The sequence below is a fragment of the Petromyzon marinus genome, chromosome 24 (assembly GCF_048934315.1).
Source record: "Petromyzon marinus isolate PM22_M1 ecotype Great Lakes invasive population chromosome 24, UKy_Petmar_22M1.pri1.0, whole genome shotgun sequence".
In the NCBI taxonomy this organism is placed as follows: domain Eukaryota; kingdom Metazoa; phylum Chordata; class Hyperoartia; order Petromyzontiformes; family Petromyzontidae; genus Petromyzon; species Petromyzon marinus.
This window is the reverse complement of record NC_133690.1, coordinates 17,337,903-17,355,330: the sequence shown is the minus strand read 5'-3', so window position 1 is coordinate 17,355,330 and position 17,428 is coordinate 17,337,903. Positions and strand designations below refer to the sequence as shown.

The 17,428-nt window shown below is 50.9% G+C and overlaps 1 protein-coding gene across 6 annotated transcripts in view; it reads left to right on the top strand.

The window, feature by feature from the left end:
* Positions 1-17,428, top strand: part of LOC116945640 (CUGBP Elav-like family member 1) — a 285,868-nt gene that overhangs the window by 260,668 nt on the left and 7,772 nt on the right. For 4 of the 6 annotated variants that reach the window (XM_076069475.1, XM_032960154.2, XM_076069477.1 and 1 more), the window contains exons 7-11: positions 5,308-5,439; positions 5,826-5,905; positions 7,058-7,216; positions 16,190-16,265; positions 16,748-16,885. In XM_076069475.1, coding sequence (XP_075925590.1) covers positions 5,308-5,439; positions 5,826-5,905; positions 7,058-7,216; positions 16,190-16,265; positions 16,748-16,885 — 585 coding nt within the window. The remainder of the gene's footprint in view (positions 1-5,307; positions 5,440-5,825; positions 5,906-7,057; positions 7,217-16,189; positions 16,266-16,747; positions 16,886-17,428) is intronic. The other 2 variants (XM_076069478.1, XM_076069476.1) reach the window with 1 other exon arrangement.

Below are 17,428 nucleotides of genomic sequence, written 5' to 3'. Positions count from 1 at the left end.
AATGACACTCGTATCCACTAACACAACAGCAATCCTCAGCGTAGCCATGCGAGCACAGCAAATGTAAATGTCTACGCCGCTGTGTGTAAGCGGTAGGAGTGGAATGAAAACCCCTTCAATTCGATTTGAGGCTAAAGCACCGATTGGAACGGAGGCGCGCTCTCGTTTGAAACCGGCGAGCCGAGTTAGCTTCCCGGCCACGGCTGACATCAGTGGCGTGTGATTGATAAGAGCCAATCCTCCTCGGTCTTCCAACGTCACCAACCCCACGCTGCCCTGGGTGGTGAAGTATGGTCAAAACAAGCCAAGCAACTGACGTGGCTCGGGGAGGCCTTTCATCCAGCAGTCATTTAACAAATGGGGCGGTAAAAATGATTGTTATATTCAAGCATGACGCGATTTCTCCACCGTGTATTACCATTCGTTTTAAGTATAATGTAACGCAGCGCTCTCACAAAGCGGGCCACACACTTTTACGAAATGACGTTTAACGTTTTCTTTAACGCACGATGAACACCTTAACTGAGGTGACTCACAATTCCCCATCGATGCGCGCCCCGTGCATTTTGCCTTTGTTAGCATCTGTGTTTTTTCTTTCTCTTAAATCCCGCAACGCCGCGCGATGATCGTCAGCTGCTCGGTTTATTTCGGGCAAGGCACGTTGAGCCGACCAGCTCCACGCACCACGGTAGAGAGAGAGGGCCCAGGGTTTATTTATTTTTTATGTTTTTATATTTTTTGTTATCTCGAAATATTCAGTTGTAAAAAAAATGCGGCTTGCATCCCCGGGTGACCTCCTCCACCCCCACCACCACCACCACCGCCACCACCAGCACCACCGCCACCACCTCCACCACCTCCACCATCTCCTCCTGCACTACCGCCACCACCACCACCACCGCCACCACCGCCACCGCCACCACCACCACCACCGCCGCCACCACCGCCACCACCACCACCACCACCGCCACCACCGCCACCACCACCACCACCGCCGCCACCACCGCCACCACCGCCACCACCACCACCACCACCTCCACCATCTCCTCCTGCACCGCGACTGCTGTTTGGCATTCGGGGTTCCACCGGCGGTCGCTGCCGCCGGTGGCTTCCCTGACGGGGCCGGCGGGCGGGGGGCTGGGGGAGGGGGGCTGGGGGCTGGGGGCTGGGGGCTGGGGCCATCACGGGGCTGTGATGGCAGCCGTGGCTGCTCGCCTAATTTAAGTCGGGGGCACAACCTCATTCTCCAGGACGGTGAACACCGAACCTGAAATCCGCACCACCCCCCGCATGCACGCGCGTGCCACGCCACAGCAAGCGGCCACTTTGGAGCCCTTTTTCCTTCTTCATGGTGATGTTTTGGTGGTGGTGGTTGTGTTTTTAGTGGTATTGATGATGTTGATGGTGATGCAGGTGGTGATATTGATGGTGGTGATTGTGTTTTTGGTGGTGGTATTGATGATGTTGATAGTGATGTTGGTGGTTGTGTTTCTGGTGGTGGTGGTGTTTTTGATGAAGTCGATGATGAGGTTTGCAGAGGTGAGTGGGGGTGGTGCAGCGGTTGGCACATTACGAATCAGGCGAGTTCGAATCCCATTCACGGCTAACTTCAGTGGCAGTGACAGATCCAAGGGGGTGGTATTTATTTGCATTTACCAGAGAACATAGATTTAATATTTTTTACTAATGTATATCTCTATTTAGATATTCCAGGACCACCTGTGCCTACTAAGGTCTACACATGATTATGGATATTAACGGTGACTCTGGTTCATTTTAAATGTGTGTGGAATTACTCTGACTCCAATCTACCTTCAAAATGCGACGTTTAGTCTTAATTGGCTCTCACCCTGGTTTAAATAAAATTGATGAATGAATGAATGGTGATGAAAGGTGATAATGATATAATAACCCTTGTAGAGGAATAGCACAATATAAAATACAATATGACAATTTAACTCAAAATAATATCAAGTTTTTTTAGGCTGCCACTGAGGAAAGGAAGAGCTATAGTACGGTCAGCTGACCTCCCTGTCGTCTTTACTTATTTATTACAATTTACAGCACCTTTTTCAATCCACTGCTGGATGAAGGTTTCCCCATGCCGTGGCTGGAAACCGAATCATAGCGCAGTGTGCTAACCTCGGCGCTACTACTCCGCAAAACGCACTCCGATTAGCACGGTTGGCTACGTACGGCGCGAAAGAAGTTCAACATACAGTGCGTACATACAAAGCAGGACCCTCGTGAAAATGAGCCTCGGGACTCGGCGAGGATCTGCTGGACACGCGAAATATTTTTTTTCCGCGCTCGCGACCCAATGTGTTGCTGGTGCTTCAGCTGCTGCATTTCTATTTGGATTGGCCACTACGGTTTTAATAGTTTACCCAACTTCACCCACACCTTAATTGGATGTTTAACTGTTACGCGTTGCTCGGTCACTGCGGCAAGCCTCCGTGCTCGCTGATGTTTCCTCTGTCTTATTTGATGTCCGAGAGCTGTCCCCACGTTCAGTGCAGTTTCATTTATTAGGTATAACCCTGTGAGCCATGCGGCTCTTGACTCGGGTGCAACCGCAACAAACAAAAACATGAACAAAGAAACATGTTAAAGTGACGGCACGCAACAGAAAAATCCAGGAAAAAACAACACGTGAAGCGTCCCACATAGAGACGGCCCCTCGTAATGAGATGCCATATATAAACGAGAAACTATTATGTGTATACACTTGTACAATCGCCTCCTTGTCTCTACAAACACACGCCTGTCAACCGCAACTCTTTTTCATCTCCGCGATCAGCAAAGGCGGCACCATGAGGCCCCCTGTGGTCGAATCCATGCCACTGCACGGGAGTTCAGGCTCCAGGAGGTTTCCCGTCTCAACACGAAGACAAAGACCCCCCCCCCCCACCGTGTAGCCTTAACAGAGTGTTGGGGCAAGCGCTGTTTGCGAGCAGCGCCTATGGAGGCCGGCACGGCACACGAGGAGTTGGGTGGCCAGCACCACGCCCGGCCACCTTTGTCTCCCCAGCGGCGATGTTTACGCGTCGCATCAGGTACTCATTTGAGGCCGAGTCGACCTAGGGGAGACCCCGGACCGGTGCGGATAAATTGTCACTGATGTTGGTGGCAGTGAGCAGGGAACACGAACCCGTGTCGCCGGGTTCGTAACGCGAAGCGCTGTCACCGCCACGACACTACCGCTCAACAACGTACGGCACAAACGGGCACGACAGCCGGGGGTATCCGCACGGGGCTATGAACCAGAGAGGGCTTCAGGTCAGCCAGGTTCTGCCAGGGTCAGCAGCTACCCGGAAAATACTTCCGCAGCCGGCACACCACGTCCAGCATACGTCTCGCCAACCGGCTGTGGCTCCTACCGCTACTGCAACAACGACTGCAAGTCCAAGTGTTTACCTCCTGCAATTCTCCCCAGCTTTCCCGGAGAAATGTAAGCGGCCGGGCACACAGAACGATGCGTCAATTAAGGTTGACTTCCTCAGCGCAGTCGGATCCTCGCCATGGACCCTCGTGAGCGAGGAGTGACGTCTTACAACGGAACGTGACGGACATCCGTGGGAACGTACCGTGTCCAGTACCTTCGGACATCTTTCGCACCGCACGCGAGGTTGCCGGAGGCCTCTTGCACCACGCACACAACAACAACAACAAAAAAACGATTCGTGATTTCCGAATCGCAGCGGTGTGTGTGGTTCGTCCCAACTTCTGCGTCTCACAATACCCGAGGACTTGGCAGCCCACCGACAGTAAACAACAACAATTATAATCAATCAGCGATACCCGTCCCAGGATAGGAGGAGCCAGCTGCAATTGAAATCAAGTCCTTAATGAAGAAGGAAAGGTATTCCATTAAGGAGCTTAAATGTGTCACCTTAGGGCGGGGCAGGGCACAGATGGCTTTGTGGTATTCTTCATGGTTGGTTAACTCCACGCGTTCCCGTGAGAATATTCATTAATTCCTCAAACTTTAAAGATTGACCGACCAGCCGATGTTTCTATCGACCCTTTAGCTTCACCACCGTCGTTCTAGTTTCAGTGAAACTACATTCGCTCGTGTGCTCTTTTCCTGTGTGCGCAGAGGCTGAAGAGACTTTCCGGAAAAAAGAGACGCTTCAGCAAGATTCAATATAGTCAATTATACGTTCACATAATCGTCTTGTGTCAATAAAATAAACTTTGTGACATGGTTAAATGACCATTCGCCTAGAGGCTTTAACAATCTTGTTAGAAATGATTAATTTATAATTTAAAAAAACAGACACGGTGGTTCCACAGAGACGTGCAGAATTGAAATTCAGACTTTATTTATTTTAGACCTCTGCCAATTTCATACATTACCTTTAGAGAACATTTCCCTTTGTTAGTGATTTCAAGCAAAATACATGCTTTAAAGTGTTTTTTTTTGTGCAACCAGATGCTGTGCTAATTGGAAGGTAATCTGTGGCACCGTGAGTTAGGGTCCAAACTTGGTGACTTTAACTCTTTGGTCACTGGCCAGTCTTGAGTTGCAGCTGCAGTTAAATCCAAACTGCTTTGTCGCGTGAAGATTTGTAAGTGTGCGTGGCTTATCACTTGAAGCAATGGGAGTTGAAGCGGCCGGTTGGCTCAAGTTGTCAGATCACTGAGCAGGCAATTGCTGAGATCCTGGGTTGGAATCCGAGTATCATCCGCCCGTGACTAAACCGGGTTCTCGAGTGGAGCGAGATCATGGTTGTAGCCCAGTCGCGCCGCTACCAAACGATCTCTCGTCATCGTTAGAGTCTTCGTTGGTTGAACACCCTCAACCAAAGACGCTTAGAGTATCGCGTAGGCCTGAGTAGCTCTCATATAGCGGATATGGGCACCCGCATCAGGCAGGTCTGAGACGTTAACTACCGCAACGGGAATACAAGAGGTCGTGGGTTCAATCCCGACCCTGACGCCTGCTGCTGTATAATTAGAATTTGCGTGTCTCTCTCCCCGCGGTCGCGTGGATTTTTCCTCTGGGTTCTCCGTTTTTTTCCCGCCACGTCTAGAATGGACGTCACGCATTTAGAATATTTGGCTGCTGTGAATGTCCACATGTCGATAAGCCGCTCCATCAAGCTGTCATTTATCATAGCCAGGTCGCTTCTGAACATAAATAGAGATGCATAGCTCAGTTGGGCCTTCTCTAGTCAAGTAAAAATAACTAGTTTACAGTTTAGATACTCAGCGATCGATAGGCGTTCCCTTCACCGTGGCCGCACCTGGGTTCCCCCCCCCCCCCGTCAATCGAACTAAACTCGACCCTCGGCTGTCGCGCAGTGGAGGAGCGGAAACTCTTCATCGGCATGATCTCGAAGAAGTGCAGCGAGAACGACATCCGCGCCATGTTCTCCCCCTTCGGCCAGATGGAGGAGTGCCGCGTGCTGCGCGGGCCAGACGGCCAGAGCAAAGGTGGGCGGACGTCACCATCGTCGTCACCACAGTCGTCATCAGCCTCGTCACAGTCGTCATCAGCCTCGTCACAGTCGTCGTCATAACGGCTTATTATTATTATTAATACCGTCGTCGTCGTTATATTCGTTATCGTCGTCGTCAACATCATTATCGCGACAGTCGTCGAATTCATCTTCGCCATCATCGAACGTCGTTTTTTTTTCATTGTCGAAGTCGTCATCGTGGTCATCTCCGCAGTCGAGCTCGATGCAGAATCAAACCCACGCAGTACTAGCACACATTGCCTCGATGCAATTATTATTGTCGCTTTATTTTGTTTAAATTACCCGTTGTTGTTGTTGTTGTTTTCATCTTCCTCCTCCCTCCACCTCGTCCCCGTCCAGGCTGCGCGTTCATCACCTACACGGCGCGTGCGATGGCACAGAACGCCATCAAGGGCATGCACCAGTCCCAGACCATGGAGGTGAGTTGTGTCGGTGCGTCCTCACCACCCCTCCCACCATTTCCCTCCCACCACGTGTGGTTCATGCAGACGTCATCCCTTGCAAAAGGTTTCTATTTGGTGTTTGAACATCTTAACACCACTGTTTTATTGCCAGAAAGGGTAAAACCGATTATTATTCTGTACACAGTCTTGTCTATCACCTTCCCGTATCTGTCACCTCGATGTAACACATTTATTTTGCAAAATAATTTAGTTGAACGCATCCCGTCAACCACACGGCCTTCTATGATTGCGGGGATTTCAGAAGAATTGGTTCAATGCATGCAGAATCCATGGACCGGTTTCGACACACACTGTCTCATCAGCGAAGTTCGGGTCATTTTGAATCAATGCTTGGTGAAACTGCCACATGTTAAAGGCAAGGATCCCCTCTTCTATGTAACGTATGGGTCCTGGTGTTTCATCATCACAGCGTGTTTGACGGAGGTCACACGTGGTGCGAGAGTGGAGACGCGTGTGGGTGACGTGGCATCTTGCTTGATCGACGTCACACGTGGTGGGAGAGTGGGGATGCATGTGAGTGACGTGGCATCTTGCTTGACCGACGTCACACGTGGTGAGAGAGTGGGGATGCATGTGGGTGACGTGGCATCTTGCTTGACCGACGTCACACGTGGTGGGAGAGTGGGGATGCATGTGAGTGACGTAGCATCTTGCTTGACCGACGTCACACGTGGTGGGAGAGTGGGGATGCATGTGGGTGACGTGGCATCTTGCAGATGCGGATACCTGATGCACAAATAGACTTGTGAAAAACTGTCCATCGTGTAACTGTGGTCATTCAGAACAGACTGTACGACGTATAACAACGCAATTCCCGATCCACAAATACGAGAGCGACATCACAGCCATACACTCCGCTACTGCTCCTGCTAACGCGGTTGTCTGGCTTGACCACCTGCATGTGGAATTATAGTTGTGGCTCTGCATCTACATCAGCTGTACAAAAGAAGAATAGGACCATTTGGTTCCTGGCTCGGCTTGGCAAAATGCCAATGGAAAACCACCCCGTACCGTGATGGCCCTGCGCTGGCTCGGCTCGGATGTGGCAGTGGAAAAAGGGGGCATCGGTCTCACGTCACTCCTCGTCCCCCTCCCTCGCCTCCCCAGGGCTGCGCGGCCCCACTCGTGGTGAAGTTTGCCGATACGCAGAAGGACAAGGAGCAGAAGAGGCTGCAGCAGCAGCTGGCGCACATGCAGCAGCTGGGCGCCGCAGCCGGGTGGGGCGGCCTGGCGGGGCTTTCCACCATCGGGCCGCACTACCTCGCTGTGAGTACTCACAACGCTCGCCCCCTGACCCCAACCCTCCGACCCTAATCTCACCCTAACCCACCACGGCTGCACACTCACACGCGGGCACACACACGGTGGCTGCACCAATAGGGGAAGCGTGCTTGACATTGGCCCCGGCGCGAGGAATGAAATGGGGCCTCTCCCCCCCGTGCAAGATCACCGCCTCCACACTCCTCACGTCTCCCGCGTGACGACGGAGCATTTCACGCGATGTGGTTCCGAGGCGTCTTGCGCACCAATCGCAGTCGTCCAACACGACGATGACCTGACACCACGATCACCGGACACCACGGTCACCTGACACCACAGTCACCCGACACCACAATCACCTGACACAACGGTCACCCGACACCACAATCACCTGACACCACGATCACCTGACACCACGATCACCCGACACCACGATCACCTGACACCACGATCACCTGACACCACGGTCACCCGACACCACAATCACCTGACACAACGGTCACCGGACACCACGGTCACCTGACACCACGATCACCTGACACCACGGTCACCCGACACCACAATCACCTGACACAACGGTCACCGGACACCACGATCACCTGACACCACGATCACCTGACACCACGGTCACCCGACACCACAATCACCTGACACAACGGTCACCCGACACCACAATCACCTGACACCACGGTCACCCGACACCACAATCACCTGACACCACAATCACCTGACACCACGGTCACCCGACACCACGATCACCTGACACCACGATCACCCGACACCACGGTCACCCGACACCACGATCACCCGACACCACGATCACCCGACACCACGATCAGTATACAGGAGGTCGTGGGTTCAATCCCGACCCTGATGCCTGTTATATATTTAGTGTTTGCGTGTCTCTCTCCCCGTGGTTGCATGGATTTGACTCCGGGTCCTCCGGTTTTTTCACCTTCCACATTTAGAATCAACGTGCGTTCAGCGTATTCGGCTGCTATACATTTCCATGCAATAAGCAACTTCGTTGAGATACCGTTTGTGGCCAGGTCGCTTTTGAGAAAGAGGAACATAGCTCAGTGGGCTTTGCCTGGTAAAATGAATAGTATTCGTAGATCGTAGCTATTCCACTGGAGCGTACACAACATGAATGGCGTGCACTCACTTCAGTATGTACGTATGTTGAATTTCTTTTGCACCGTATGTAGCCAACTATGGTAATCCGAGGTGCGGGCGAAGGACAACAAACTAAACACAAACAAAAATAATGACGTGCTCCCAGAACCTGTGCCGGGCTAGTTGCCGATTGAACCTCAATAAATAAATCTAAATAACTTGTTGATGTTGGTCGGCACCTGTGCCAGGCTAGGTGCCAAGCACATCAGCTGTCAACAAGTGATTGGGTTGTTAAATTCGGAGGTTGCGAAGGCGTGCGAGTGCACTTGACCAATTTTCACGAACTCGAGGTGAACACTTAAATCGCACTTCTAATTAAATTCGCTTAACTTATTAGTTTTCTCGCTTTTAATTTCAATCCTGTTTCAGATCTGACCGTTGAGTTTGATCTCTCGTGCTTTATTACATTACGTTTTTATTTCATTTGCTTTGCTATTTTGAAAAGAAAACTAATGCGCTCGCGTTATTAATTGTTTTGCCTGTGCTCGTTAGAGCCAGATGTCCTTTATCACTTAAAACTTTTCATCCAAATGGGCTCCCCACCTTGTTATAAGTAAGTAAATAATATTATTATTATTATAGCTGCACTTTGAGGTTAAGTGAAGTGGTCGACGGCCCGCTGGGTGAGGTCATGCGACAGACGAGCGTTTTAAATTATAAAAATAACACAGAGATCATTGGTAGGTACCACCGATTAGCACGGCTGGCTACGTACGGTGCGAAAGAAATTCATCATACATACTAAACTAAACTATTTTTTTATTTTACCAGGTAAGGCCCACTGAGCTGTATAGCTCTTTTGTCAGAAGGGACCTGGCAACAATTGATAACTCAACGAAGTGGCTTATCATCGTGTGAAAATTTATAGCGGCCAAATACTCTGAACGCGTGCCGATTCTAAATGTGGAGGGACAAACCGGAGGACCCAGAGAAAAATCCACGTGACTACGGGGGAGAACATGAAAACTCCAATTATCTAGCAGGCGTCAGGGTCGACCTCGTGCATACCAGGCGAGGGAGTTAACATCTCGCCTGCCTGAACACTCACAGCTATCCTCCCGCCCAATGCAGGCAGCGATCACCCAGCAAATCGGAAAGGAGCGTGTGCTGCAGAACGATAGCTTGGATGTACGTGGGGTCTCGTTGCGATCGCATCTCAAGACACGGCTTTTCACTGGCCTTCCTTCTGCAAACACCTCCACCATTCGCTGTGCTAATAATGACGCCCTACTGTTGATTTATTGTCAAATATCGCGACTATTTCATAACCATTGTGTATTTATTTCATAAATCACCCCGCGAATGACTACAGAATCAAACAACTTACATATACAAAACAAATCAACAAAGACTTATAATATTTTCCAAAATGTAAGTTTTTATTGGTAAGTGCACGATTTGACCTGGAGCTGGATTTTTTTTTCTTCATCATGGAGCAGTTGGTCAGCCATGATTGCTCGTGAGAGACACTTATTGACTGACATCTGAATTCCAATATAATATGTTTATTAAATTGTCATCGTATTTCTACTGATATTCATCGGACCACATTTGTTGTCCTCATAATAATCGCCATGCAGGACCACTATCGATGTATCGAAAACAAACGTATCGATCTTCTTTGGTTCTTTCGGTAAGGTCACGTAGAATGAGAATAAAATAATAAAATAACACAATAAAATTCTCACGACGTTTCGGCCACAACGCAAGCGGCACAAAGAAGATGAATCCTTGCAGTCACGAAAGCTTTAAATCGAAGTTTAAACGTATCGATCGTTAACATCTAGCAATAAAAGTAGGTGATCGGTCAACCCGCATCATCCACGGTCACCTTCCTGGGCACGCAGCCACAACGGCGTCAAAAGACGCTGCCGCTCGTACCGTGAAAACAAACAGCATCCCCGTCGCGACGAGACGATGTTGGAACCACGGTGGGACTCGCCGCGCGTCGTGCCCGCGTGCGTACGTTGAACTTCTTTCGCACCGTGCGCAGCCAGCCGTGCTAATCGGAGGCGCAGCCCGAACGGCAAGCCCTGCTGTGGCACCGTCCGTCATGGGGGGGGGGGCGGGTGAGGGGGTCCGTCGACACTTCATCACGAAACACAGAAACGGCGCGTTGCCCCCGCGCGCAATCGTGAACTCGTTAACTCATTTTTATTTGACGTTTTCTGCATTCGCCGTTCACTCCGGAGAGCTGCGCCTCGTGTTTGACATGTAGGTTGTTGTTGTTGATTCGGCTATTTTTCGCCTTGCGTATTTATTAGATTTTGGGGGGGGAGGGGCGGGGGGAGGGGAGGTTGCATGACAAAGTGGCGATAACAAACAAAAATCCGGTGGAGAGTAAATCGATGGAACCGGTGAGAGATTGGTTCTAACCCTGTCACTAACCTCTCAGCCGGAGGTAAAAGGCCGTCTCGACCCAGACTTATCTCCTTCCCCTGTCAGACAGCCGGCGATGTTAGAGCGGGGAGATTTGCGTGGGCTTTGTTCACAGACCCATGGGCGCTGTCAGGAATTCTACATTTCTCTGGGAACTCAATTGCTCTGTGATTGAATGCCGGGCGCGTTGTTAGCTCGGGGAATGGGGGGGGGAACAAAAAGCTCTTCCGAAAGCCTCGAGTCAAGCGCTGTCCACAGCGGCGGAGGCAGCGGCGAGCCATAAGCAACGCGGACCAAAGCTTAGGGCCCCAAGTAGCTCAGGGAACAGAAGTGGACCAAACTCTGTTCCGAGCTTGAAGTCATATCCCAATTGCCGTAAACTTGACGAAAAATACCTCGCCGTTCTAATAACACTCTTCAAATAATGCTGATTGGAAGTAGTCTATACGTTTAATTATTTCGCACGCAACCATGACATAATTAATCGATCTAGCTTGTCCAGGCAGCATGTGTTTTTTGGAGTCTGGTAACACACCCGATAATAATATCGGTTTCGGGCCCTGAATAGACTGGTACCACCGCTGGGTGTATGTAGGCACGTATTCTATATGTATTTATTATTTATTTACCGAATAAAGCCTCGCTGAGTCTCAACACTCCTTCTCAAGAGGGTCCTGCTCAGTTTTGCAGTCTGGGGCAATGTTGATACACGTTTGTCCAATTGAGAACAATGTGGGTTCTCTTTGAAATCTGGTATATTTGGACCATGAAGCTGGCAAACATACACACGTACACCTCACATATATACATATCTGAAGGTGTACGTGTGTATTTTATTTGAGTGGAATCTGGCTATTTATTTCCCCGTGTGTTATATAATTTATATTCGTCTTATTATTTGTCCATGTCTCCTTTGGTTGATCTGATTATTTTAACTGCTGCTCTGTAGCAGCGTGCATCCACAGGCCGGGTCAAAATCATTCACAAATAATCATCATGTTCCCTTCCTGTTCACCTAAATTGCATATCTGAAGATTAGCCACAACTAAATGACAACGGGAAATTTAAACCCAACCTGTCAAAACTTCACTACAAGTGTTTGTGTGGAGAGAAAAAAAACAACCTACGTGTTTGTGTTTGCCAAAGGACCATGCCTTTGCAGTGACATCATCATTTGGCGACAACAAAGCACCCTGAAAATAATGAAATTGCATTGGGTTCAGGTTGGCAGATTGTACAGGGGGTCAGATCACTGAGCCAGGGCACTGCCGAGATCACTGGCTCAAATCTGGGTTTCGGCCAATGCAGACTAAACTGCGTTCCCGGATGTCGCGAGTTCATGGCCTCAGCCCAGTCACCAAATTAGTGCACGCATAAAGCATTTCATCGTTCCATTAAAATTCAGCTTTTCCTTTAGTCTGGCCAAAATCCCACCTCTGGGAATATTTTTGTTTATCTGTTACGCATGCGGGAAGGTGCAGCTGCAGTTGTGCGGTGGATCAGAGGTCGCTTGAAGGCACCTAAGAAGTACAGTGAGGGAAAAAAGTATTTGATCCACTGCTGACTTTGTACGTTTGCCCACTGACAAAGAAATGATCAGTCTATAATTTTAATGTTAGGTTTATTTGAACAGTGAGAGACAGAATAACAACAACAAAATCCAGAAAAACGCATGTCAAAAATGTTATAAATTGATTTGCATTTTAATGAGGGAAATAAGTATTTGACCCCCTCTCAATCAGAAAGATTTCTGGCTCCCAGGTGTCTTTTATACAGGTAACGAACTGAGATTAGGAGCACACTCTTAAAGGGAGTGCTCCTAATCTCAGCTTGTTACCTGTATAAACCTGTCCACAGAAGCAATCAATCAATCATATTCCAAACTCTCCACCATGGCCAAGACCAAAGAGCTCTCCAAGGATGTCAGGGACAAGCTGTAGACATACACAAGGCTGGAATGGGCTACAAGACCATTGCCAAACAGCTTGGTGAGAAGGTGACAACAGTTGGTGCGATTATTCGCAAATGGAAGAAACACAAAATAACTGTCAATCTCCTTTGGCCTGGGGCTCCATGCAAGATCTCACCTCGTGGAGTTGCAATGATCATGAGAACGGTGAGGAATCAGCCCAGAACTACACGTGAGGATCTTGTCAATGATCTCAAGGCAGCTGGGACCATAGTCTCCAAGAAAACAATTGGTAACACACTACGCCGTGAAGGACTGAAATCCTGCAGCGCCCGCAAGGTCCCCCTGCTCAAGAAAGCACATATACATGCCCGTCTGAAGTTTGCCAATGAACATCTGAATGATTCAGAGGACAACTGGGTGAAAGTGTTGTGGTCAGATGAGACCAAAATGGAGCTCTTTGGCATCAACTCAACTCGCCGTGTTTGGAGGAGGAATGCTGCCTATGACCCCAAGAACACCATCCCCACCATCACACATGGAGGTGGAAACATTATGCTTTGGGGGTGTTTTTCTGCTAAGGGGACAGGACAACTTCACCGCATCAAAGGGACGATGGACGGGGCCATGTACCGTCAAATCTTGGGTGAGAACCTCCTTCCCTCAGCCAGGGCATTGAAAATGGGTCGTGGATGGATATTCCAGCATGACAATGACCCAACACACGCGGCCAAGGCAACAAAGGAGTGGCCCAAGAAGAAGCACATTAAGGTCCTGGAGTGGCCTAGCCAGTATCCAGACCTTAATCCCATAGAAAATCTGTGGAAGGAGCTGAAGGTTCGAGTTGCCAAACGTCAGCCTCGAAACCTTAATGACCTGGAGAAGATCTGCAAAGAGGCGTGGGACAAAATCCCTCCTGAGATGTGTGCAAACCTGGTGGCCAACTACAAGAAACGTCTGACCTCTGTGATTGCCAACAAGGGTTTTGCCACCAAGTACTAAGTCATGTTTTGCAGAGGGGTCAAATACTTATTTCCCTCATTAAAATGCTAATCAATTTATAACATTTTTGACATGCGTTTTTCTGGATTTTTTTGTTGTTATTCTGTCTCTCACTGTTCAAATAAACCTACCATTAAAATTACAGACTGCTCATTTCTTTGTCAGTGGGCAAACGTACAAAATCAGCATGGGATCAAATACTTTTTTTCCCTCACTGTAGTTCTGCAATGTCTCCTTCCGTGCGCCGTTCTCTTACACGGGTCAATCTGCTACTCTCTGAGAGTTACAAATTAGCACTCACCATTTGACGTGACGGTGATAGCACAGTTTTAAGAAAAAAAAATAATGGGAAAACAGCACGTGCACTTCATCCGTGGATTCTGCTGCATCACAGGAACCTGAGTGATGGCAACAGCAGCTCGCGAGTGAGGCCTTCATCCGGGAGTGCAATGACCGTGTCTGACGATGATGACAACTGGAGTTACATCAAGGGGGGAGGGGGGCCGTCAGCTTGAGATCAGCGTGGCGCTCGCCGCGGCTCCGGGGAAAAGGGGGGGGGGGGGGCTCGGGGCTCTGTTCAACATCAAAAGACAACAGCAGTATCGCTCCCTCCATCTCCTATCTGCGTCCTCACTCTTCAGGAGAGAATGAGAGGCGCCGCTGATAGCGGCGGTCTTTTTGGTGGGGCGCGTGAGCGCCCGTCGGATGAGAGATGTGTCGAGCCGCCCCTCGTGGCTGTGCGGGCGCCTTCATTTCTTGCAGCCCGCCCCCCCCCACACATGCCCTCTTCCCCCACCTCCCCGCCAACACCCCCACGCGTGTACACGTGTCAGGATAAACGTCCTCTTAAAAGATTGAGCCCTTCCGCCTGGAGTCACGCGAGCTCCGCCGACGCGCGCTCGGGACGGGCGCGCCGATTCCGAGATCAATCGCAGGCCACGTTTGGCATCAGATTATTCCTCAGCCGGAAGGCCGTAGCGGTGCGCGGTAGCGACGGGAGCGCGCCGTACAAGTGGGGAGCGGTTCCTCGCTCCGGCTGGAGCCGGCGCGACAGCGCGCTGCTGACAGGCCACCCCAACAGCGCACTCATGCGCACGACGGACCATGCTTGTTTTCAATCGAGAGCTGGACCAGCAGTGACCTCTCTCCCTCGGGGGTTGCCACCTGTCCAGGTGACGACCCAGGATCGTTCTCTATTCTGTAAGTCTTCACTTGCAGTTCTTCCCCTCTTCTCGTATTCGCGAGATATTCTTCTTCCCTGTGATATGTCCTGGTGTTGTGAAACCTCAGAGGTGGCAACCCTGAGGTTCAGTGACTTCTGGATTTACGCTGCAACTGTTGATGCAGGCACGATGCCCCGAGTACTGGAGTGAGGAGGCTCAGGCCCACGGGGTCAGATAAAACTTGAAACGGCATTGCATGCAGCCCACGGCTACGTGAGGCCGACCACTACGAAGCAATTTTCATCTGTTATTACAACCATCTTGGCAGCGTTAATTTGGTACTGGAATGTTTTCATCCCGGCAACGAGACTGAAAGCGCCACGCTCGGTCACTTCTGCAAGGGCCTCTTTCAGCTCGATGGGCGCGCTCGTTATTTTATTACATTTCATCATCATCATGCTCCTGGGGCAGATAGTCCGTAAGTGTCCACTGTACATTTTGTCATTTGTTTCCACTTTCCTCTATCTTGTGCCAATATGCTCAAGTAGTGCCACAGCCTTCTGGCACCAATCTCTTGCGATGTCGTCTCCGTTAGGTCTTCCTCTCTTTCCGGTTCCTTCCATTTTTCCGCACAACACACTTTTAATGTTCCTGTTGTTGTCCAGCCTACGACATGTGCGTCCAAATAGTGGCAGTTCCCTTCTCATCACTAGATTTGCTCATTTATAATCACAATTATAAGAATTATAGTACATCACTATTTGGATAAAAAAAAACAAATGTTCGTGGTGTTAACATGCGGCCCCCTGCCAAAGGTGTTTCATTTTAAATTACTTTCTCAGCCTTCAGTAAGGAGACGGGTTTGCCCAACCGCCGCTGCGCTGACTCCCGCAACATCCTAGCCCAAAAGTCGCCCGGGTTTTGGTTTTGGTGGAGCGTGTCTGGGGGCTGGACAGGGGACGCACACGGAGTGTGAGCGCGCGTGTGGTACGCGCGTGTGGTACGTGCGCAAAGACCCTTCCCCCCCAGCCCTAACCTTGTCCACGTTCCCGTCCCTCCCCGTTCCCTGGCCCGTCCCCACGTGCGTACCTGTCGTACGTGTTTGTGCTTTGTGCGTGTGTGTGCGCGCGTGTGTGTGCGTGCGTGTGTGTGCGCGTGTGTGTGCGTGCGTGTGTGTGCGCGTGTGTGTGCGCGTGTGTGTGCGTGCGTGTGTGTGCGCGTGTGTGTGCGTGCGTGTGTGTGCGCGTGTGTGTGCGCGTGTGTGTGCGTGCGTGTGTGTGCGTGCGCGTGTGTGCGTGCGCGTGTGTGCGTGCGTGTGTGTGCGCGCGTGTCGTGGCGTAACACGTGCAGCTGTATTTGCAGCTCCTGCAGCAAGCTGTGGCGGCCGGCAGCCCTAGCACCCTGGCCGGCCTGCAGCAGATCGCCGGTGAGCTACTTGGGCCACGTCGCCCGCCAATGCCAACCGCACCGCACCGCCCTGCACGGCTTGCGACGTCCGCAGCCCCCCAGTGGGACTCGTAACCGAACATGTCCGTGGATCGACGCGTATAATCCTTCTCAATTCTTTATCCCTCTCGTCGAAACGGAAGGGAAGTGGGGGGGGTTATGGAATTATTTTCACGGCAAAGAGAATAGGGAATTAACATTAAGCTCGGCGTGAATCATATAAATGAGATATTTGGCCAATAAGCCGACACTGGTGCTTGAGATATTTTTTCGGCATGGTTCTGATAATACCCTGCTCTACACTGTGAACCCCACCCCCTCCTCCGACACCAACCCACACCGTGCCCCACTCGCTCTGCGACCCTGCAACGGCATTGCACACATACACGTAACACACACGTACCCACACGCACATCTCCACACATACCCACACACACCTGCACACACGCCCGGCACCCGCAGGATTGAACGCGGTGCAGCTGCAGGGCCTGGCCACGCTGGCGGCGGCCGCTGCTGTGAGCCAGGGGGCTGGCGGGGCCGGCGGAGGGGCCAACGCCCTCAGCAGCCCCACGGGAGGACTCTCGGCCCTCTCGTCCACGGGTGAGAGGAGAGCGCGACACGCACGCACAGACACAGACAGCGCCAAACACGTGTGTCCGTAACAGACTGTTGGGGCAAGTGCTGTTAGCGAGCTCTTCTGAATGGCCAACAGACACAAAGACATGCACACAACGCTCGCATAACTGTGCGAACAAAGACCAAGATCCCCCGTGTAACCTTCAACAGACTGTTGGGGCACGGACGCACACAGCTACATACGTGTGTACACATGCGCACACAAAGATAAAGATCCCCCGTATAGCCTTGACATACTGTTGGGACATGTTAGCATGCACATATGAATGCCGGCATGGCACACGAGAGGGTGGTGGCCAGAGCACCACGCCAGACCGCCTTTGTCTCCCCAGTTGCGATGTTTACACACCGCACCAGGTACTCATTTTAGGCTGAGTCGACCTAGGGGAGGCCCAGGACCGTGAGCGGGAATCGAACACGGGTCGCCAGGTTCGTAGCGTAGCGCGCTAACCGCTACACTACCGCCCCCCACACACACATACAACACACACGTACACACACAACGCA